Source organism: Gallinula chloropus (genome assembly GCF_964237585.1).
Source record: "Gallinula chloropus genome assembly, chromosome: 8".
NCBI classification, from domain to species: domain Eukaryota; kingdom Metazoa; phylum Chordata; class Aves; order Gruiformes; family Rallidae; genus Gallinula; species Gallinula chloropus.
In genome coordinates, this window is record NC_140093.1 from 18,535,605 (window position 1) to 18,560,545 (window position 24,941).

Here is a 24,941-nt window from a genome sequence, read left to right on the forward strand (position 1 = left end):
CCACCATACTACAGTGTATTTGTGCGATCTCTCTCCCTGAAGCTAACATGGAAGTGAAAAAACATACACGGGAAGATCTGTGCTATGAATTTACAGTGTAGCCACACAAGGGTTTTCAAGGAGAGACACTGACAAAGCAGAAGTCTTATTAAAAGCCTCAGATAAGGTTTGCTAACTTGTGCTTACAGATATTTAGATCTGCTTTCAGTAACCCTTACCTTGCCTCACAGCTTTTTCCTGTGTAACATAGATGCTTTTCTTCTATGTCTCTTAATCCCTTTTCTCCAAAATAAAATAAAAAAGTGGTACATTTGGCATTTCTTCAGCCTAAGACATTCAAAACTATTCCTTAAACATTAAAAATAAGAATTACCTGTGCTGTATAATACACTTAACTAACATGAAATGTACGAGTCATGCCTCCCAAAAGCCCTAGTTTGAACCATTCTTTCAATTTATTCCAATTGCTTTACTATTAACTTTGGGTCTCCTACCAGAATTTAAGGTTTGATTGTGATTATAAATCACTGTCTGTAAGTGGAAAAGTTCAGAGTTGTTGTGGACAGCGCCTATTTATATTTTTTTAGGTGTGCTTTGTCCATTGGCAAAGTCAAATGCATTTCCAAGAGTATGGCAGTAAGATTAAAATAAAAAGGAAACAATGCCCTTATCTAGGCCATAGCTGTAACAGGCACAGCTCTGATACAGTTAAGACAGCAAGTGTAAAAGCAGTAAATAGCAGTCTGAGGTTCTGCAGCTGTCAGTAATAGCTGCACACTACTGCTAAATTATGCTTTACAGATTTTAGCTTTGTAAAGTATTAATTGAATTCTGCACTCACCAAAACCAGCCACTTCATACCACATACACCCCTCAGCAAAAGGGATGGGCTCAGAAAGGCACTGTCTCCATCAGCATACAGCTTCTAGTGTACCATTTTGGAGCAGAGTCTATTGATTCTGATATCAATCATCTCCTTTTGGATAGGATCAATACATCCTATGAAATTCACCTAAAGCTGCTCTTCTTGCTGTCAGTTCAATCTGAAGGGCACTAACACAGCTCTATGTCTAAGACAACAGGGAAATCAGGTGTTTAGAGAGAAGATACTTAGAACTACAGCAGTCATAAGGTCTTACTGGAAAAACAGAAGTCCTTTAATGATGTTTTATTGTGTCCCCTAATATAATCTGTATTCTTAAAGCAGTAAGAAAACCCCCTTTCCTTTATCAGAATGCTGTATTGGCAGGTTATATAGCCAGACCCTGTTGTTCAGTTAGAAGCCCCAGGGGCCAACATGAAATTGATGTTTGGCAAGACTGTTGGGAAGTTAAACACTTTGAATCCGGCAGCCCAAGGTTCAGTGTAACAACTGTCCTGGTGACAATTAACACCTAAAAAAAATAATTAGTGAGTAATTCACACTAGGTGACCAGGGTAAGATGTTCAGTACTCATTTTATGCAACTGTATCCAAATGAAGAGGTGTTTATCCACGCAGAAACAGAGTAACAATTGGCACAATCTGGAACTGGAGCATTCAGACACATTCCTCGGCTGACATCAAAAGAGGATTTATATACTCAAAGCCTTCAAATTCAGACTGGTCAATCTTCTTCACAATATCACTATGAAGATTAAAAAACAGTCATTAGGTTCAGAAAAAATAAAGCAACCCTATTAATGGATAGTTTGTCTTACAATTTAGGCCTGTACAGTGGATTGCAATTGAGAACATTTCTCCTCTCTCTCATGTCCCTCTCTCTCCTTGCACTTACCACACATTTTGTTGTTTGTTCACATTTTTTTCCTAGCTCCCATAATAGTAACAAAACACAAAACACAAAGCCACCCAGGAGCAGTGGCTGGGCTGCTCCCATGCACATATTCTCCCCACAAAGCAGTCTGCAAGGTTTGCAGTTTTAAAACTTTCCCAAAACAGTTTTGTATAAAACCACTAGGATGTGACAGATACTGTGCCTACATCAGCAACTCTTCTAAACCTTAGCTGTACATTGCACTTTTACAAAGGGATGGGGAAGGAAGTGGGATCTCAGACCTAATTAAATTGCATATGTAACGTTTAATTTTCATTGGCTGTGTTTACATACTACACAAACATTATACACACACACCCGCCACCCCCCCACACATAACCCTAACACACAAACAGTGGTGGCTCAGTCAAACCAGAAAGGCTTTTCCCTCCTCATCCCAAACCAGAGGCACTCAGGAGCAAGGAACTGCAAATCCACTACTAAAATCAAATGCGCTGTCGGGCATTTTATCAAGCCTTTTCAGCCAGGATAATCTCACTTGCCTGCTAACAATTTAAAAATATGCAAACAAGCCAAGCAAAGCATCTTCTCTTGTTCATAACATCCAAGATAAATCCAACATTCTAGAAATACCATGACAAAGTAATGCAAAAATAAACCACTTGATAAAACACGTCTTTTCCTTCACACATTCATTTCTTGCAGATGATACCACTAAAACTTGTAAAATAACACTTATTCATCTTTCCCTGAACTGAGATTCTTTAGAGCAACTTCCCCAGTGCTGGGTGATTTTTACATCATGCCAGAGTAGATTACCTAGTGTCCAGCCATATGAAGTGTATCACAAGGACACATAACAATTTTCTCTGAACCAATATAAGAAAATGTTACTGCTGCTTTACACATACTCTATGTACTACAACTACAGCTATTTAACCAAGTTTTGTAACTCTTTCACTGACTTATCTAAAACCTATGGTACTTACTCATCATCTGGAGTGAGCTGCACAGGTTCATTGGTGAACTGGGAATCAAAGTTATCCAGACCAAATTCTCCAGATATATTTGGTTTAAATGGAGGCACCACTTGCTTCTGCTCCATCTAAGAATAAAGGCACTTAGTGAGCTGCAGCCTACTGAATTATTTTTAAACAAGGCTGGAAGTTACCATCAAGTTTCTTTTGTATACTTTCTACAATCATTCCATTAACCTACTGTACTTACTGTGTGTAAAAGACTTAAATGATTTGGTATTTTCATAATGGTACATCATAAGGTAAGAGCTTAAGGGCTCTGAAGTTTACATAATCACCTCTCATGCTCAAAACAATTTGTCAAGCTATAACTGTATGGAGAGCAAGTAAGCCAAGACAGTGGGCATTCACTTACCAGATCCCAATCAACGTTGCGGAAGAATGGATGTCCCTGGATATCTGCAAATCCTGTCTGAGGGTGGCAGCCTAATCGCTCCTTTGGATCCTGTGCAAGGAAGAAAGTATTTCTCAATGGGTGCCATGGCCTACACATGAATAAACACATCCACATTACAAATGCTGTGAGAAACGAAACACCAGAGTTACAAGGGACACTGAAGAACCGAGTCAGCATTAGTTATTTTGGAACCTGTTCAAATTTTCTGTCCTAGGGAGCCTGCTTTGGCAGGGGGGGTTGGACTCGATATCTTGAGGTCCCTTCTGATGCCTACAGCTCTGTGAGTCTGTGAAATAGCCATGAGTACATGGAAGCCTTTAACAGAATTTAATATAAACAACAGTGCCATCTTTCTACACTTTTATTCAGACCTGGTTAAACATACCCTATGTGTCAGAGCAAACTTGGTTAGATTAGAAGAGAATATGATTCTCCACCCTGCCCCTCCCCAAGCAGACAGACTATGGCAGGCACACACACCGGGGTGGTAACTGCAGGTTACTGATAAGCACGGTGGAGGGAAGGTTGTTTTAACAGGACAATTCCATCCCCATGTTCGTGTGTGCAGTTAACACTACTGAAGAGTTATAACAGTTATCTTGAACAGTATCACTTTCCTAGAATAACTGAACCAAAACTGTTTTCTCCTGCACCTCTTTCTCCCTACTCATGTAATACTCACTAAATAAAGGCCAGGATGTGGTTGGACTAGTCCACTACCACATACACACATTTTGACTCTCCAGCTAGTTAGCCACCAGCCGACACTGAGTGCATCCTACCTCTGCCTTTCCCTTGATGAAGTCATCAGAAGTTGTCAAAACGACTTGCTGAGCTGCTTCTCTTTAAGAGCCAAAATAAAGGTGAGAAATTTGTCCAATTCCCTGATTGAAGAAATCACTTGGAGCATTTCTGTGCTTTTCAATTTGAAATTTACTCATGATCCCAACCTGAGAATCTGGAGGTTCAGATTTGTCTTAAAATCTCTCCAACGGGTCCCACTGACATTCTCCTTTAGGCTCACATCTTTTCTACCACATTCCTGCATACATCAGATAAATTATGCCTGCTATGCACTAATTAGTCAAAAGGTTTTTAAAACAAACAGCTGCTCTTGAGAAGTCTTAAATAGTCCCCTTTAGTTCTCACCTTATTAAGGAAGCTCTTCAGGACGCCTGCTGCTTTAACAGAAAGGGACCGGGGAATTCGGATCTGCTTCTCCAAAATTACTGTAAGAAAACAAAGTTTGTATCAGCTTTTGCATCTCTAAAGTTAGATTAAAGTAGAAACAAAGCACAGAAGTGTAGGGACACTCATGGTACTTACCTTGGAAAAGATAATCTTCTGTGTTCTGATCAGGATTGTCAGAACTCCCAACAATATCAAATGGTGACCGGCCCGCCATCATTTCAAACATCAGTACACCCAGAGCCCACCAGTCTACACTGAAGCCTAGAATTCAAAGAAGAAACCACACTGAAAATACACTGGAGAAAAAATGCCAACACTTTTGGGGCGAAAACCAGACATATTTTGAGAAGAAAGAAAATCTAAGTATTGCCAGTCTTTCTGGCTGTCTGAGTAAAGAAGAGATAACAGTTGTACCAGACATTACTTGGTTCATTACGTGCACAGCAGGAAGAAATGCTGTACAAAGCAGGGGAAATGCAAAAAGTTTAAAGGTTGGTGTTAGGACCTGAACAGGGGTTTAGATAATATTTAAGCCTAGTCATTACTAACCAACAGTACATTATCTGTGGCGGCGGGTAAGGACAAGGAGGAAGTACATGATTCTTAATAGTAGGAAGAGAGTCATTTATGGAGCTAAGCATATCTGTTCTACTGTTCACTGCTGAAGAAATAAACCTCCCAGTAGCTAGGCTGGGACTGGTATAGTCTGGTTGGCCTAGCAAGTTTGTGATGAGGAAGACGTGAAGCCAATCTGAAAGACATTCAATTAAAATAAAATGCTAGACACTAAAAATATATATGCTTTAAAAATATAGAAACTAATTTAGAAGAGCTTGTTAAAATTGTTAAAATTTTAAGGGAAGAAAACAGTTGAAAGATCTGCTTGGCACAGTACTGGAAGCTTAGGAAAAAAGGATAAGGAATAGGAAACAGACAGAGCAAGTCTTCTGTCCTCTCTTACACCTCTTGCTTCAGGAATCTTGTGGATTTCCTGAACAAACAATTGCACAGACAATTGTCTACTGTCTAGGCCCTTTGCAATGCTTTAACATCTAATGCATTCATTGCTACCAAATACAAAGCTCCAAAACCAAACAGAATTCAATTCAACAGACTGCAAGTGTATCACTACTAGTATCTGAAACAGTTATAACAATAATAAATTGGGGAAACTCAAACCATTCTTCAAGACTGAGTAAAATAATTTGAACCGTGGAAGGCCAGGTATCTCATTTGCCAGTTGTGATGTTTTCTGCTCCTCCTTTGAAGGGTTTATTTAGTTTTTCAGACAGGGCATTGAATTAAGATTGATCACATGTCTAATGGAGATTTGTACTTTCTGCTGCTCAACAACTCGAGTAAGATCTGAGAGACACGGTGGAAGTTACATGGAGCAGTGAAAAATTTGACTTACCGTAATCCTCTCCCCGGAGAATTTCAGGTGCAATATAGTTTGGAGTCCCACAGAACGTGCTGGTTGTGTCACCAGGCCTCAGACCCTCCTTTAAGAAAAGATGGGAAGAAAATACAGTTTGCCAAAGATCTCACACTGCCAAGAGCGTCACTTGGAGTTAATTTAAGCCTCCCGAATAAACTCTTTTCATTATAGCAAAAATATAGTTAGAACTGTGTGTAAATGAATACAAACCACTACTTGTTTCAGAAAAACCATCAGTAGGTTGCATCTAGAGGCTCAAGAGGATGGCACATACCTACTGACAACAGCGTCTTTAAGGTTTTAGGTTGTAAGCTCCACCACATTTCCAATGTGGCAAACAGGAACCACCAAGCACAGTGCAGCAGCTTACATGGCCAGGGTGTTGCGATGGACAGGTGCAAGCTTCTCAGAGAAGAGCACAGGACACAGACTGCAGGGAGGGTACCCAAAGAAGTTGTGCCATCTTCATCCTTGCAAGTTTTCCAAACCAAACTGAATACAGCCCATTGTAACCTGGCCTGATGTTATAGTATACCCTGCTATGGGCATGAGGGTGGATTAGGCTTCCCGAAGCCCTTTCCAACCTGTTGTATTTTGTGGTTTTCCAGTCCCTTAGTCGAAATGACAGCATTTACACCAGTTCTGATAGGCACCAGAGTACAGGTTTGACTTGCCATGGAATTGCCATTATGCTGTTCTTTCTACTGACTGTTTTTCTAGAGAAAATGGGAAGTGTCACAGAATCCAAATGGAAGCATGTGTGACATATTTCAACCTCTTGCTCTTTTTGAAACCAAGCTCTCTTGACTATTTCAGCCTACCCCTCCCAGTCAAGTTTCTTCAGCAGCTTTATAAAATCATAAACAGCGTATATACTATATATATATATATATGTGCAGTCTGCACTTTGGCATTTGTTTCTCTCTTCTCCATTTGTAGAAGTGAAATGAGTACACAGCCTATCTGCACTGCACACAGATAATACATTTCACATTTTTAAGTCTCTGCACTTTTAGTTTGTAACAATTCCTTAGTTGTTGATTTTACTGGTTAGCAAACAACTAGAGCTTACCTTGCACATGCCATAGTCTGTAAGTTTAATATGCCCTTCAGAATCCAGTAGCACATTATCCAGTTTTAAGTCTCTGTAAATGATCCCTCGTTCATGTAAATAGTTCAATGCCAGGCTGATTTCAGCAGAATAAAACCTAGTGTAGAAAGAGATATTGATCACCCAAGTAATCAAAACCCAACCCACAATAATACAGTTTTTCTAAATATAGTCCCATGTATTCTATTATTTTTCATCAGAGAAGTGGATAAGTTGTTTATAATCATACAAACATTTCGATCCACAGTCACTTGAAAAATTATTTTTAATCAATATTAATGTCTACTGAAATAATCCCTTCCATCTCACCATCTGAGATGGAGCATATGCACCAAGAACTCAGCATTTGCCTGGACAGCTGGTAGCGGTTGTTTTAAGAGAAACACACTGATATCATTAGATAGTAAAAAAAGAAACCCCAAAACCCCACAAAGTGTTTTTCTAGAAAAAATATAATCAGAATCAGACTGAAGTCATCTAGGGTAATGGTAATGCAAGCAATACCTATTGCAGTTCCTCCTTGAAACAAAAATATGGTAGCTTGCAGCATTAAAGCAAGGATGCAGCTTCACATTTCTTAAATCCTCAACATCTGGAGGGGATTTGCTAGCTGATCATCGTAATTTCTGCACTACCACACTGTGTCAGAAAAACCACTGTTTCAAAGGATGAAATCTGAAATGAGACATACCTGGCATGCTCCTCTGGCAGCTTTCTCTGTCTCTGCATATGAAACATTAGATCTCCTCCGTTTACATACTCTATAACAAAAAATAACCTGAAACACACAGTAGTTTATTAAAAATAATTGTATAGAGAGGTGAAAGAGGTTTGAAACATTACAGGTCTGTTATCAACCAATATCATCTCAACTCCTCCCACCTCTCTAGTAATATAACTGGTTTCACCATTTTCCGTTCCCTCTGAATAAATTTCCAAAGTGAAAAATCAAGTACCCAAAGTTTCTCTAGATAATTCTGTTATCCCTGAAGGAAAGCAGACAATCCTTCCCATATTCCTAATCCACTACATCTACTGCTTGTCATTATTATGGATATGACTATTCAGACACAGTCAGTTTCCAGCCACAGAAAAAAAAAATTAAAAATCTCATTTTCCTTCCCTTGAATCTCCTTTGTATGTGATTGTGGTGGTTCAACCCCAAACAGTGGCTGAGCACCACACACCACTCACTCCTGGAGGAGGAACAGAGCCTCCACAGGTTGGGATAAAGACAGTCTACTGACAAAAGCACCGTGAAAGTTGTAACAGCCAATTACACTCAATATAGAGTACTTTACCAACCTGAGGATTACAGAGTGCTGCATGATGCAAAGGCCAAACCAACACCCCAGCCCCACTTGGACTGCCCCAGAGGCACCCAAGAGCACCCCTCCCCAACCCGCCCCTTTGACGGGGGAGTGATGTCAGGTGGTGTGGAAACAGCCTGGGCCAACTCAGCTCTGCTTGGGAAGGTTGACTCTGGCCTGGCCAGAACCAGCACAGTGGTTAGTAACACTGTCAGTATATTACAAATACTCTTTTTTCTCACTTCCCTCTCACCAGCTGGTCTCCTTTTCAAACAGCAAGGATCTTGTTTAAATATACAGTAACTGTATCTTATATATACTAAACTAATTTATTAATCTACTGCAATCTCTTCTAAACACACATGAAAACAGTCATCTCTATTACTCCTTTTTCCTTTTGAAAATTCAGGTACTGTTTTCTTAGTTTTGCTCACCTTCAGACAGCCCACACAAGTTTGAGAAATCTCCTCAGTTTTTTGTACTTCTGATTTCTCCCTAAACCCTTTTTCCCTTCCCATTCTAGGTTCTATCTTCTACCTTGTATTCTTAAGCCTTTTTTTCCTGCCAGCTGCATCTCTCTTCCTGTCCAGGATCCTCCTCATCATACCCATCAGTACTTTACATCCTTTTGCAGCTACCCAATCTGAAAAGCTTAGATGATGAACATGGCCTTTTGCTCATCAAACGTTAGAATGATTTACACTACATTGACTTTTACTATCCACCTGACACATAAAGCTTTAGTGGGCCTTTTGGGTGCCTAGCAGTATGAAATCTTTTTTGAATAAGGCAATCTTATTATCTTATGACCTTTACCTGCTTTCTGTCTGGAAGCAAGAGTGTAGTCCAACAAGAAAGGGATGATTTGAAGCCTGTTCAAAAACGTGCTTCTCTGTCTGAACCCAGTCAATGTCCTATTTAAGAAAAAGCAACATGTTTCACTTCTTAGGTCAAGTATTAATAATAATTAACAGAAAGATATTAAAGTGTTTTGCCATCTTCATTTTACTTGCAAGAAATTCAGTATTACATCGTTCTCCAATGTGAAACAAGATAATTTAGCATACTAGCAATTTTTTTCCTCCTTCCTGCCTTGACAGTCCTGTACTGTTAGCCTCATTGTGTAACTACACTGGGGAATGAAAAAACAATCATGTATAAAAGATAAACTGGTGCAGACAAATGTAAAAGAGCATCAAGAAACACAGAAGATAATCAACGGCAGATAGACTAATAAATGCAAAAGCTCTTGGATAGCAAGCTGCAGTCACTCGAGTCTTTTCAGAGCAGCAAAAGATGCACAAGGGAAATCTTCAGCAAGAAGAGGTGTTTAACGCTTGAACATCTGAAAAACAGACTCCACACATTTTTCTCTCAGCCCAGCAAGCCAGCCTTGTAGGTGAAATATGGAATATTGCTCCAAAATAGAAGAGCGAGCTGGGCTTATTAACTTGAATTCTGCAGAGGCACCGCTGCAGGCAGTGCTGAGCACAGAAGGAGACACTGACAACGGAGACAACGAAGGTCACAACAAAAGCCAGTGGCACGAGAGGGTGGCTGCTAGGTACCTGTCTGTCAATGAAGAACTCAAAATCAGTTATCTGTCTTATGTGTAATATACTATATAGAAAGTTTGCAAGAAACTGCAGATATAATTTCCAATTAGTGCTGCCAACCCAGAAGCCCAGCTCCCACGTTGTGGTAGATACAGCAGCACTGTGGAAGAGCTGCCCAATTCAGCAATAGAAGGATTGCCTACCTCATCATCGTTGACAAGCTCTTTCTTCACCACTTTCATTGCATAAATGCGTTCGGTCTTCTTCAGTCGCACAAGCAGCACTTTAGCGTAACTGCCCCTTCCTATAACTCGGAGCAGATCAAAATCCTGAAGGCCCAGACTGGAGGAAGCTTTGCCACTTTCTCTAATGCTCATTGCCTATTGGGAAAGATACTTTGAAGTTAGTAAGCAGGCTTAACAATTTTAACAAGAGTCAGCATTTCAAACAGGAGAGCAAAATTAATACAAACAAGGAATTCAATTAATATTTGCTATTCTTGAAACTGCACTGTCCTGGAAAGGAATGTGAGGGGAAAGAAAGGAGGTAGAGGACACAAGGCAGATAAGAAAACAAACAAAACTGGAGGAGTTTGGAACACTTCTAAATCAAAGCACATCTCAACTCAGGGTTCAAAATAAAACAGCTTGCAAGCCATACATGTATATACCTGAGCCAGCAACTCAAGCATGCTTTATGGACTAGTTTTCAGTTTGTGACAAATTACTAAAAATCTCAAAATTGAGAGACAAAGGCTTTAAGGTCTCTGAACACAGTCAGCCTGGTTAAGATAATTTACCTCTTTTTCTTCACCAACATGGTCCAAGCTCTCATGACTTGAGGGATTGTATGGAATCACTAGAAGTGCAAGAAAAACAATTAGACCAATGTTGATACAACATTTTCTATTGCCTTAAAATTTCCACACACAAGTGTCCTGGTTTCCACTAGGAGAGAGTTCATTTTCCCAAGGAGCCAGCACAGGTGAGCCAAGCTGGCCAAGGGTGTTTTCCATACCATGTGACATTGCAATCCCCATAAAGGTGGACAGCTGGGGAGGGGTGGGTCTGCAAGGCTCCGGGATGGTCTGAGTGTAGATGGAGAGTCAGTTGGTTGTCAGGTCTGTGATGTGCTCCCTGTAATCGCTGTGTGTGTATTCCATCATGGGTTCTGTTGTTCCCCCATTGTGATGCTGTGTCAGCAAACTGCCCACATCCCAACCCATGGGTGCTTTGGTCTGCTTCTCCTCCCTGCAGGAGGGGTGAGCGAGCAGCTTGTGGTTCTCAGCCGCTGCCTGTGGTTGAACCAAGACAGTCCTTTCTGGTGCCCAACCTGGGGCACAAAGGGTTGGGATAATGGTAAGGAGATGGTTTACTATCACCCTGACAATTTGCAGCTACCACTGATCCTGATGAAATCCAATGTACCCAACTCATGTGGCCTAAGTTTTTGCAGTGTGCAGTGTTTGATTGGGGCATTTCAAGTACACATTTTACTGATGAAAAGAAAAGGTAACTGAGAGCCTAAACTCCTCCTTTTTAGCCAGATTTCTTAAACTTCTATATTTATATTCCTCTTACCATTAAGATGCTGTCATATTTTTTTTTCTATGAGCAAAAGTAAACAAGGGCTCTTAAACAATCTACTTATTCTGTTTCATTTTCAAGCCCAAAATTCAAGTTTCAACAATTAACAGTAATTTATAGAAAAAAAAATTATCTTACCTGATTCTACATTATCTGGATGCACTGATGATGGATCCATAGGCATTATTGGTTCCTGCAAATGTGTACAGGATTTTTATAATACTGTCCAAGTGTGAAACACTCTTTAACAGGCAATGAATGAAAGAAATGATCCCTGAGGAATATAATCTAGCTACTTTTAAACTTGTAAATCAACAGTTACTGTTCTAATCCATACACAATGAAAGAAACCACTGCAGTCCTTATTTTACCTATTTTCCAGAAGTTATGACACGTTCCTGAAGCTGCTGAAGTGACAACTTAGTACAACAGAGAAAAGAAGTATAGCAGATGAGAAACAAGACAGAAAAGCTCAAGTACTTCAGCAGTACATATTAGTCAAATGAATTCACAAGACAGAGACTTGTACCTATCTGCATTTAATACTAAAACCAGGAGCTGTAATCATCTAATTTTTCTGTAGACTTAAGAACTAAAAATTATTTTATTTCTTGGGAGAAAAGTCAAAACTTCTGCACTTCATCTTCCTTTTCTATAAAATGGAAAATAGTCTAATAACCTACCAGGTGTTTAGAGAATTTACCTGTACTTCACCTTTAAGGTGTGAAATAGCCTGTGTATACCAATGCACTATGTAACAATGCTGTGAAAGATACACATCAAGTTTGTGTTTCTATTTGATACAGGAAGAAGTATTGCCAAACTAAACGATTCCCAAACATTCTTACAAAGTGTCACAGTAACCATAAAGAACCATGTTTCATCTACTGTGATTATCTGCAAACTATAGTTTGAAAACTGTTAGTAATAACATGGGCTTTTTATTTTATTTGATTGGCTGGTGGTTGTTTTTTAAAGAGAACTTTTCAGGTAGGTTTTACTTACTGGCTGTAGTGTATGACGGCCACATTCACGATTGACAAGTTTGTGACACTTCTTGTGAACAAGGAGCTTGCAATTGATACATTTATATCCCTGGCGACCCAGGCCCCATATTCGGTCAGTGCAGATGGCACAGTGAGCTCTCTAGAATGAGAAAGCAATAAAACCAGTTAAAGAGCAAAGCTAAACCAGTAAGAACTATTCTGTCCCATTTGCATTAACAAAGAGCGTAGGATAGGAGATCAGAGATCCCACTGAACTTTCCACTCTACCAAGAGTCTCTATCTGAAAACTTTAAGAAGAGGCACATACAATACAGAGGAGCTCAAAAATTACAACCCAACAGAAAGCAGCAAGTGCTGAACAGACAGCATGCATCTACACAGAGCGGTGCAGGCACAGAGAGCCTCTTCTGCTGCACATGGAGCTGGAAAGACTTGAGCCAACTCCAGGTCAAAAGCATCAGCAGGCTGCTGTGACCAAGCTGATTTTGCTGTGTGTCTTGTCATCTCTCTGTGTAGATGGGCCCATCAGTACGGAGGGAGGAAGGCAGGAGAGCAAAACCCTCAATACATGAAACCATCGGATTACAGGAAGCGGGAAGATCACCACTCACTGAAGGACATTCACAAAACAACCATGAAAACAGGGTGCCTACAAAAGCAACAGTGGGAGGTGATTAAACTGTGGTGCCTTGACAGCCTTGGACAGGGAAGAAGTCAAAAAAAGAAAACAAAAAAAAGGCCAGAAATCAGACATGAAGGATGCTCAGGATGAAGTTTAGTGGAGAATTTCATGCATTAAGCACACAAAACATTGAGCTTAGAAAAGGAAAAATCACTGAGCTGTCAAGGAACCTGGCTTACTCAAACATTTTGGGTTTGATTTTTGCTGTTAGTTTTTCTATATAGAGCAGATAGCCTTCTTGGTCCTTAGCTAATTATATTTGACTACTGCTTCTTGAAAAATATTATAAATGGTTTGTTATTTTCAGTTGATTACAAGCCATCATAAGCAGGCTGTTTGGAGAAACATCTCCTTTTTTCATTTAAAAGCCATGAAGGAAAAGCCTGTGCATCATAGGTGAGTTCAGACCTTTCTACTCCCAAAGTTTAAAGAACTGAAACTGTACTTTCAGCTCATAGTCATCTAATGCCAGTGTTCAACGTTGCCCTCTGAGAAGATTTGAAGGGAACATGGGAGCATTTATATAATTGATATCATGGCTTTAAAGTACATGTAAGGCAAATTGCAACCATTTTTTTTATTAAGTTCCTGATAATATAATAACAATTAATTTCCTGAAAGCACAGGGTTACCAAACGTCTACATACTACAGACAAACAACAAAAATAAGAATAAAACTCCCTTACAATTTTTCAAGGCAGTGACACTGTAATTATGAAAGTAAGACATCCCTGTATCATGGTTTTCCAACAAGAGTCTCACCCTGTTAAATCGTTTGGCTTGGAAAGTGTGACCATTTGCACAATAGAGCTTTCGCCACCGGCGGGCGCCTCGGCGATAAATGGATTCTAAGAGGAAAAACACAGGATTATATCCATGAAAATATAAACACAGAACTACAACACCTCCTCACAGGCGTTTCTGTGAGGCGATCTGCTGAGTAAGGTTTCACTCCTGCACCTTACAGAAACGCAGAGTAACGTTCCAAGTATCTTTAATTTTTTAAGCTATGGAGAAAATTTGAAGTAGGGTATCCTGATCAAAGTTAATTCTGCTTTTCCAAAGTTAAAAGAAACAAGAAGTCAAGAGAAGAAAGACTGCTCAAACAATACAAACACTTATGTGCAAAGTATGCGCTGACCTAACCTAAACTTGGGGAGGAGCTGTGGGGAAAGGGAAGGAGGAAAGGTGGTGAACTTCAGGATCATGCCCTGATTTCTAAGATTGCTTGCACAAATCCTCCAGTGTTCCATGGCTGCTTGGCATATGTTTTTGGTTGGTTGTTCTTTCATTTTTTGTTCTTAGATGCACATCAGGGACCAAAATGGGAAAACAAAATATACAAAACTACACCAAGTTGCAAATCCATTTCAGATTCAGTCAGCAACTTCACTGCTTGGGATTTTTTCCCAGACAAGCAGCATTACCCACACTGCCAAAATTAACTTTTGAGCATGCACATTTACATTTGTCTAAGATTTGGATATCAAGGTGACAGGTGTGTGTGTGCATAACATACACATGCTCTTCTGCAAAACTTTAAGACAGATGGAAAATTACCTCTTGAGTTACCTCTTTGTAGCTAAAATATCTTACAGATTCTCAGGGTATACTCCTGATAGTACCTAAACATCAGTTTAAAATTAATTAACTGTAGATCTAAGTGGTGATGACAAGTCTTTACCACTGGTTACAAGCCCTTGTCCACATTAGTCTGCCAGCAATCTGGCAACTTCCAAAAACAGGGAATAGGATAAAACAACTGTCATGATAGAAGAGGCAGAAGCAAGGAAAGCAGAGTGATGTGGATAGTTAAAAGAAATGTCAAATGCTTATTAACAATGATTCAGAAATGACAAACATGTAAGTTTAGCAAAACTTCCTAATAATTTAAAATATTTAATGTGTAGATATTTGCATTATTTATATTCATAAGCATGCATCACAGGATACAAAAATCTTCTAAAACAGGAAATCTGCACTCCTGATTTTCTGTACTTTTGAACTGAAATGCCTACTTACTATCTTCTCCTGGACAAGGCATGCCAGGCCGTTCTGGTACACAAGGAAATACTGCAAGACAGACATTAACTTCTGATTAGTATTTACTTTGGGCATAAGATAAATCTTTGGGTTAAACACAACATTTTTGTAAGGTATTGAAACATTTAGGAAGACAGCCCAGACTGTAATTTAAGAAAGCCTTGTATAAGAGCAGTTGAAGTGAAATGCTGCCACAAAAACTCCTTTGCTGCACCCAACAGTGATCTACGTGACAAATATGAGCAAAGTGGAGATAAACCAAGTGAGTTCCTAAAGAGAGCAACCAGTTTATTTAGCTTCAGTAACTGTCAGACATAAGCCTGAGGAGAGTGCACCCTAGTGCTGGTTTAATAGGAGCTTATCAAACGCAGAAATAAATGGAGAAAGGGCAGATCAAAAAGCATCCTGAAGTAATATATACAGAAACAGTGAAAAACAGAGACATGGATTACATTCTTCCACTTTTTTCACAGTCTTTGGGTGAAGCTGAAAAGCTGCCCCTTCCAAATGAGCTGATGGTGAACTGGATATTTTACATCCTTTCAGAGGACCACATTAAGACACTGTAATGTAACACACCCACTAAAATCTATCTTCTACTTCTAAACAGTCCTAAAAACTAAGAATATACTGCAGAAGCTACTAAAATAGGCATAGAAGCCTGAAACAATAAAATTGAACATTTAGAAATAAAACAAGGGCATGATATTAATTTTAGAAAAGTAAAACTTTTGGCTAATCCAGCATCACAAATGGTGCCCATCAACAAACATATTTTTTGCTAATACAGATGCTGCTTTAAAGCTGCTTTAAAGCATTTATCACTAACAAAATGTAGGACACTGTGGTATAGCTCTTCAACCATTGTTGACAGCAAGTGTTTGAAGGCACTTGGGATCAATAAGTAAGTGAGATAGGGGCTGTCTTTCATTAATAAACCAGTGGTGATGTATTTTTTCCTTCTTTAAATTAATAAAGCATATTGACAAAGTGCTGACAGCTAAAAAGCATCGAAGCTGCATGGTCTTCAGTATCCTCCTGGCAGAATGCCACAAGAGGCCTTAAAGGCACTGTGCAAAGGATAGGTAACACAAGGTAAACATTCCCCTTCACAGGCATGAGAAGTAACACAGTAACTGTCACCATACCATGGATTAGAAGCTCTGAATCCTTGTTCAGTTCATACAAGCGAAAGGCCTCTTCCAACTCCAGCTGAGAGGAAACTGTACATGGATCTCCTGCAGGAAGAAGAGAACAATACAAAGATCGATCCAAATAGTTCTGTGCATTCCAGGTTCCCTCACAGTCAGTTTCATGGTCACTGCTGCAGGAAGAGAGAAGAATTTGCACAAGTGTGGTAGGATTTATTTTTAACACTGTACAGAGAAGACATCTGAAAATAGTCATACTCAATGTTTTCAGGGAAAATAAAAGTATGGGATATTCCCAAGAGGGAAGCAGATCATAATCATGAAGTATCATTGGTGTGATCTGCTACAAGCATGGTTACACATCATTTCAGTACAGGAGGTGCAGGTTATCTTCATGCACCTAAAAATGCACCATTTTATTTCATGGATTTTTAGTTAGAAACGAGTCAATTCCATTTTCACAGCTGCTTTAACATTGCCAAGACTTCAAGTAGGAGGTGCAAAAGCAGTCAGACCTCTAGTCTCTCCTCAAACCTCAACCAAGACACTGGAAAAATTGTGCATCTTAAAGTGAAAATACCCCATTTTTCCAGTTTTCAACTTCTACTTTCATACTCACACGACTATTTTAAGTAAAATCCCTTATAGAAAGGGTACCAAGGAAGAAAGTAAGTGTGGGTTGATCACTATGTTTGGTTTTTTTGTTGGTTTTTTTTTTTTTATAAAACAACTACAGCTTTTGTTGAGCATTTGAGACAGAGCAGATTAAAACACATACCAAACGCTTGTATGATAAACTCTCTCCAAGAAGACTCTGTTCAACTGCTTTACCAAATCTGTTTATCAGAAGTAACAGTTGAGGACTGGCTAGGGTCTCTTCATGGTTATCTACTCTGTATTTCCAAAGAAACCCAACCATGTTGCTACAAATGTGCCAGAGGCATGGGATGCCATCCAGAGGGACCTGGACAGGCTGGAGAAGGGGGCCCAGGTGAGCCTCACGAGGTTCAACAAAGCCAAGTATAGGGTCCTACGCCTGGGTTGGGACACCCCCCTTTATCCACAGAGGTTCAGAGATGATGCGCTGGAAAGCATCCCGGGGGAAAAGGACTCGGGAGTACTCGTGGATGAAAAGCTGGACACGAGTAGCCCAAGGTAAATCTGCAGCCCAGGTGACTAACCACATCCCAGGCTGCATCAAAAGCAGCGTGGCCAGCAGACAGAGAGGGGATGGGGCTCTGGGTGACCTGATCTAGTGGAGATGCCCCTGCTTACTGCAGGGGGGTTGGACTAGGTGACCTTTCAAGGTCCCTTCCAACCTGACTATGATTCTAAAAGTGTTTCAGAATCATGAAATGACATTTAATGACATTAGGACAATTTTGACATATAGGTAGGTTTAAAACCTAGGGAGAGGGGTAGGTGAGGAACAAAGGAGATCAAGTTAAAGATCTGCTGTATTCAGGAACAGCAAGGAGGACATTAAATTCTAGCCTTGGCTCACAATCCTCTGGGCACACCACCTGTACTTTACCTGCTTCTCACGATCAGACTTCATCTGATAACAGACCTCCCATGTCTGTCAGTGTTCGGAATCTGCTATAAAGACTGAAGAGAACTGCCATGCAACAACACGTTTTCTTGGTGGTGTAGATTAGCAGATTAGTAACATTATTAAAAATAAAATACTGCTAAAAGAACAAGCCTTGTGCAAACTAATTCTATGACTTAAACACTTCCAAAGCAATGTTGAATCTGAATCATCACTGCCCCAAAGAAAGAAAATACTTCTGGTTATTAGCTCAACTCCCCCACACCTACATAAGATGTCCTGTGCAAGAACATGAAATTTATCTCTGCCTGCTCATATGCCACCACATGAGCAGAACAAGCTTCTTTCTAGCCAAAAACCCCATATAGCAAGTCTACTGTCACACAATGTTGCCAATCTTTAAACAGAAATACTACTTTCCATAGCCATAAGTTATAAACTGGTTGTGGGTAAGTGAACTGGAGGAAAGCTGAACAATTTCTGCCTCAGCTGAACTGGATCCAATTTGAAAGTTTTACTGCTTGGAGTCTTCAGTCAGTAGTGTGATTTGAAATCTAACTAGTAACAGTCTACTAACTATTTTTTTTTTGTTTAGTACTACAAGACAACACAATTAAAGGAATTGCTAAGGCTTTTCAGTAAAAAGACACACCTAGGAGGCTGGAAGGCATTTAAAACTCAGCCTACAAAAGCTTTCCCAGTTCATTTGGATACATCAGAAACAAAACATTTCCTATTGCTGAATTATTAGTAATAAATGCAAACTGTCCATTTGCAGCTTTATGGCTTTACTCATTCCTGCATGTCATAACTGTCAAACAGGTCTCTGAAGCCAGTTGTAGTCATTTTTCTCCCCTACGATTAACCCATCTGGATATCAAACTACCACAGCACAAACTTCACAGGGCAGAGCACAGTGGGGAGTTGAAGGAACAACCACATTTATTCAGGCTCACCATGAGAATCAACAAAACAGTTTTTCTTTGTTTTCTGACACCTGTGCAAACGGTTTCGTGTTTCTTTTTGGCGGAAGGAGGGTCTCAAGAACAGACACTGTGCTTCAAACTAGGAACAGAAGCTTTATAGACAGTGTCTTTCAACAAGCTCAGAGTAGTACAAATTTTGCAGACATCCAAAGACAGCTAGGATAAATGTCATAGTAATATATTTACTTTTGAGTTATACAGCAAGAAACAAGCTGAACACTAATATAAGGTCAAGCCTACAGGATGTTTCAGAAGACAAAGGTAAGATGAACTGACCACATACAGATAAAATAGAAATATTTCTAAAGTCAGATCAAGTTAACTCTATTTTCCAGTTGAATCTGAGCGTTTTTGAACTGATTCCACTCAACTAAACTAGGTCTGCCTTTGTGTGCCACTATCCTATGGAACAGAAGTAGTTATATGTGATGCTCTGCATCCAGCAGAGGTTAAGACGACATTTAGTATATGACAAAACACCTTAGCGACTCGGTAAATCCAGTTTAGTCACACATCTGATCAAGCAATTTAATGAAGAAATAGTGAAGAGATGGCCTAGACACCATATCTTGTCTTCTACTACAAGAATATATAGAAATATGAGTAGTATTATAACAAGGAGCAGTCCACAGTACACATTTCCTCATGCTACTATTAAAGAGACAAGTTTTGGCGAAGAGGATACCATACAGCAGTTTTCCAAGAAAGGAAATTGCAAGTTTCTAGAAAGAATAGCAACTGAAAACTTTAGTAAAGAGTGGTAGAAAAAGAGGAAGAGAGACAGCAGGGCTCTTGGCAGGAAGCCACACATTGTAGATGCAGTAACCACTCATAATAAAGACAGGGTGATTTTCTTTAAACACACCTCATCACCAGATTAGCTTTTTCTTCACTGGGATTAAACTGCAGGTCAACAATTAAAAGCAACCACGGATTGCTTGTGAAAACCAAATCCTACATTAATACAATTGAGTCAAATAGCAGCATTCTGTTTTTTTAAAACCTCACTTTAATGAGCAGAAATTGAGACAGAACTGTTTCTTCAAGTAGATTATTGAATCAGCACAAGATTTTCTACAAATCATATAATCACAGACTGGTCTGGGTTGGAAGGGACCCCAAGGGTCACAGAGCTCCAACCCCCATGACACAGGCAGGGCCACCAACCTCCAGGCCTGGATCTACACAAGGTTGCCCAGGGCCCCATCCAACCTGGCCTGGAACACCTCCAGGGATGGGGCATCCACCACCTCTCTGGGCAGCCTGTTCCAGCCCCTCACCACTCTCTCTGTAAAGAACTTCCCCCTAATATCTAATTTAAACCTTCTTCCCTTTTGCTTTAATCCATTCCCTCATGTCCTGTCATTGTCTACCCTGTTAAAAAGCTGATTCCTCTCCTGTTTCTCTGCTCCCTTCAGGGATGGGAAGGCTGCAATGAGGTCCCCCCACAGCCTTCTAAATGCTTCAAAATGCTTTATTCATAGAGAGATGTACTTCTTACTGACATTCCAGATTCTCCTCTTCAGTGAGGAGTCTATTGTCTTCCTCATGGTAAAACAAAACAACCAGTAAATGACCAACTCAAAATAGGTGCACAGTTTGAGCAGAAACACTGCTCATTTTATTTCATGCATCTATCTGGAATAAATAATTCGGGAACAATGAGGGGAAAGGAAAAAAAGAAAAGAAACAAGAAAACTTGTTCCCAAAACCACATAATCTTCAACACACCTGCCCATATAGCACTTCCAAAAATCAGCTTTGGTCCATGTTTAGCTTTAAGCTCTGAATAAACTGGCACTTGCCCAAATTTGAATGGGAAAACTGTGAGAAGGGGAGGAACCAGACCTATGAGCACCATTTATGCTAATCACTGCATACAAATACTACTCACTGCCAACAAATCACTGCACATTACGGCCTTTTATGTGCTGCAACAAGTAATTAGTGTGCTAAAATAATTCAACAGCTATGTCACAGTTCAGGCATCTCTGGTGCAGCTCAAAACCTATATGCAGAATACACCAGCTCCACAAGGAAAATAGGAACTACAAATAACCACTTCAAAAAATTACTAAGGCATTCACACAGCTTAGAGCAGGGACCTGTTTCCCTCTGTTGAGGAAAAGGGAGAACAGACTCAACGTTTTTCATCCAAGGTAAAGTTTAACGTGGCTAACGTAAGCCATAGAGATGACAACCCTCTGCCAAAGTTGTTACTACTGCAGGTTGATGAAAAGCTACTTGGACAAGCAATTTCTCTTTCAATAGTTAGAAAAAGTTTTACTAATAGTTATGTGTTAGTAGGTTGCTATAGTAACAGCTAATACAAACCAAAACTATAGTAATTATGTATCCCCTTGTATCAATATTGTAGATAAATACTGCAATCTATATCATTCAGGGTTAGTTTAACTCTCAAAAGATTTAAGACTGAAGTGGAACCATGTGCTTCATTCCCTCCCTAATAAATAACAACACTGAATTCATATTTTAATAATAACTGATTTTTAATTATTTATTTGGTAAAAAAATAGTACCCTCCTCACTAAAACTAAATTATTTGAAACAACAACCTTTTCATTAAAAAATACTTCAAAAGGCATTGGATAACAAGCATTTTTAGAGTCAGATTTACTACTTTTAAAAATATACTTATGAAGTATGTTTTATAAGTTCACCTTACAAAGGCAGAGGGAAAAGAAAACGTGAAAGAGAAAGAAGAGCTGGACAGCTGAGGAACACATTGATCAAGTATCTGTCATGAGCCCAAGCATCAATTTACCTTCTTCATCAATCCATTTCATGGTGAAAAGCTGCTCATTGTCAAAGGAGCACATGTCCCGAACCTCACTGCACAGTCCCTCGAATGAGATGGAAGGTTCAAAATAGGTTATCATGATGTCCCTGAGTAAAAGAGAAACAAATTTGTGAAGTTACAGCACACTACTTAGCATTGGATCATCAGCTCTACCAGCCTTTCATATTCCACTAATACAAACCCCATCCCTGCCTCAGTCCCCTAAAAAGAACCACTGAAGTAATGATAGCAATCCTTTAGCACAGAAATTCCCTTCCCATAGCAAAGTCAGGCTCCAAGTTATTTTAATTAACAGGTATTTCATAGAATCACAGGGGTTGGAAGGGACCTTGAGAGGTCATTGGGTCCAACCCCCCTGCCAAAGCAGCTCCCCAGCTCTCATTGCACAGGTCGGTGTCCAGATGGGTCTTGAATCTCTCCAGAGATGGAGACTCCACCACCCCCTGGGCAGCCTGTCCCAGAGCTCCCTCACCCTCACTGGGGAAAAGTTCTTCCCCATGTTGGTGCGGAACTTCCTGTGCTTCAACTTGCAGCCATTGCCCCTTGTCCTGTCCCCACAGACACTGAAAAGGGGCTGGCCATTTCCCCCTGCATCCCATACTTCAGATATTTATAAACATTAATAAGGTCCCCCCTTAGTCTTCTTTTCTCCAGGCTGAACAGTCCCAGCTCACTCAGCCTTTCCTCGTAGGGAAGATGTTCCAGGCCCCTAATCATCTTTGTAGCCTCCTCTGGACTCTCTCCAGCAGAACCCTGTCTTTTTTTATACCAGGGAGCCCAGAACTGGACACAATTTGCTTTAGAAAAATTAAGATTTAAATGCCCAAAATAACTACAAAGTGAGTTGCAACAGATACTAACCACACACAGAAATGAGATATATTGTAACAGTGGAAACTAAGGAATGAAATGCTGCAAAAATTTTAAAGAACATTATTAACATATGGCTGGATTTGCCCACCCTTTCATGGTTATTTTGCTATTAGATATTAAAATGCTGTAGGAACGTATACATCTTCTCCCAATTAAATCGTGATTGTGCAAATGTTAAAACAATAAAAAACAGTGTTCCTAGCTGATTAGGGGTTGTGTTACAAATATTGGAAGTGCCTTTATAAAAGAGACCCATGATGCTTTACCACAATGACAGGGGAGGCTGACAGACACATATAATTAAAATTTATTACTTTACTGTTATGCAGAACAAGCATTTCTGTTATAATTAAGATTAAGAGTTAGTTAACCTCCTGTTTTATAAATACATTAACATAAAATGGTGACCCATTGTCTTGGTATTTGCTGGGCCTTAAAGGGGAATAGGTGATTCAGGATCCCAGTCCTTTAAACAAAGGATTTCAGAGATACAGTGCAGAGGAAGGTGGAGGAAAAAGAGCGGGCTGTTTACAACACATCCTTTAAGCCCAACGTTTTAGCCAGGAGACTAATCTTCCCATAAAAACCTCAGCTAGGTGGGATTTGATTCACTTGGTGCCAGCTGCCAGCAGGATCTGGTGAGGCAATAAAATAGTAACTGAAGCAACATGATTTATATCTGATCGAAATTCACATGAACATGCCTACCAGACCGAAGCATACATCAAGTTAAACACCTTTAAATCATCTTGGGCATGGGCAGAGTGCTATCAAGAAGGTGACTTAACATAACACATGGTGGTCACGGAGCTTGAACCACTTTCAAGCGGCAGAGAACACGCCCGCCCGAGGCTGCTTTAAGTTCAGCAGCAGGGTAAAATAAAGCAGCAATTTCTCAGCACTCCACAAGAACAGCTTAGCCTACTTCTGGATTTATGAGCATGATCAGAGTAGTTTAGTTAGGGGAAAGACTCCAGTAGATGGTTATGATAGTGAAGCGAGACTTGTTCAATCATCTGAATGAAGTTGAGGAATTGCTCCTTTCCACCAGACAAAATGCAAGACAAACCCCGGTGTTTAGACAAGGTAGAGAACAGGGATCAGGGCTTTGTTTGAAACGGCCCATCCCACAAAGCAAACCCTGTCCTCTCCCAAAGTTCTCCCTTTGCATCCTCCCTCAGAACACACAAGCTGCAAACCCAAGGCCAGCGCCCGTCCCCACCGAGGCAGGCTGAGCTGTGCCTTACTGCTGCAGACACACGGGCATCAACCCAGGAGGCTGGACCAGCAGGCAAAGACTTAACCTGTATTTCCTGTTCTTCAGGGAAGGAAATAAGGCACAGCTTACTTAGCAGCTCCACCAATTCTGTGCTAAAGTTTACCATCCCTTCATTTATTCCCTTCTCAGTGCAGATACATTCACTTTGGAATATTTTCTTGAGCAAAAAGTTACATTCAGGAGGGTGCTGAGAAGTCAGAGTTCAGTATTTCAACTACTGAAGTTTATCTTGTGGTTGAACTAGTCAGTTATGGGAGAGGGTATGTAAAAAAACCAGTCACTATGTGACTATTATTGCCAGACAAGCAGAAAGAGTTAGTTAGGTGGCACACCACAATCTCAAGAGACTGTCATCACTGATGCTCTAACAAAAAGCAAAGATTAAAACAAAAAGTTAGCAAAAACTGTTCAGCAGCTTTTCAGATTTGACAATTCGAACTTAAAATAAATTTACCTGTACAGAAAAAGTCTCCATGTTAAAGAGGTACTGAACAGCCCTGGAATCCTTCTGTATCTATGAAGTAAAAGTTGGTACCAACTGAAAAACAGGAAAATCTCTTCCTACTTGTTGCTACTTTCAAGCAGCAAAATAGATGCCCTTTAAATAAGAGGAGACTTTAATTATTTCAGAATTTCAGCAAGTTCTCTAAATTACTACTGCTGCCCAGGGGTGGTGTGTGGAGTCTCCTTCACTGGAGATATTCCAGACCGTCTGGACACCGACCTGCGTGATCTGTCCTAAGGAGCTGCTTTGGCAGGAGGGCTGGACTCTATGAGCTCTGGAGGCCCCTTCCAATCCCTAAAATTCTGTGATTCTGTGATGTATCAAACAGTTATTAAATACATTTGGAAGATCTTACTATTTCTTGTTACAAGCACCACTCAGTCCTTCAGGGAACCTTAGTTAATAGCAACATTGAAAAAAAAGAAGTATGCAAGTATGAATAAGGTTCTACAAGCAACACCTAGCACACTTCCTAATGATGTGAAGCCAGCCCCACATAACACAAACTGAAAGATCAGAGCCTTCCTATGAGCTTTAATTTGCCATTTTAACTATATTGATGACACTACTTTCAACTGAGACAGGCCTCAGAGTGGTTCCATTCGCACTCCTTTGAATTGTATGGTGTTTTTCACACTT

General features: G+C 40.0%; 1 protein-coding gene across 1 annotated transcript in view; it reads right to left on the reverse strand.

Moving 5' to 3' along the window:
* Positions 1–1,515: 1,515 nt before the first annotated feature.
* The window catches only part of PRKCI (protein kinase C iota), a gene marked incomplete at its 5' end in the record, with an annotated part of 28,794 nt that continues 5,368 nt past the window's right edge, over positions 1,516–24,941 (reverse strand). The window contains 17 exons of the mRNA XM_084267296.1: positions 1,516–1,627; positions 2,767–2,882; positions 3,170–3,259; positions 4,361–4,440; positions 4,538–4,663; positions 5,817–5,904; positions 6,913–7,048; positions 7,643–7,729; positions 9,078–9,175; positions 10,021–10,197; positions 10,617–10,675; positions 11,542–11,596; positions 12,409–12,549; positions 13,855–13,940; positions 15,115–15,165; positions 16,284–16,373; positions 21,610–21,731. Coding sequence (XP_084123422.1) covers positions 1,540–1,627; positions 2,767–2,882; positions 3,170–3,259; positions 4,361–4,440; positions 4,538–4,663; positions 5,817–5,904; positions 6,913–7,048; positions 7,643–7,729; positions 9,078–9,175; positions 10,021–10,197; positions 10,617–10,675; positions 11,542–11,596; positions 12,409–12,549; positions 13,855–13,940; positions 15,115–15,165; positions 16,284–16,373; positions 21,610–21,731 — 1,690 coding nt within the window. The 3' untranslated portion in view covers positions 1,516–1,539. The remainder of the gene's footprint in view (positions 1,628–2,766; positions 2,883–3,169; positions 3,260–4,360; positions 4,441–4,537; positions 4,664–5,816; positions 5,905–6,912; positions 7,049–7,642; positions 7,730–9,077; positions 9,176–10,020; positions 10,198–10,616; positions 10,676–11,541; positions 11,597–12,408; positions 12,550–13,854; positions 13,941–15,114; positions 15,166–16,283; positions 16,374–21,609; positions 21,732–24,941) is intronic.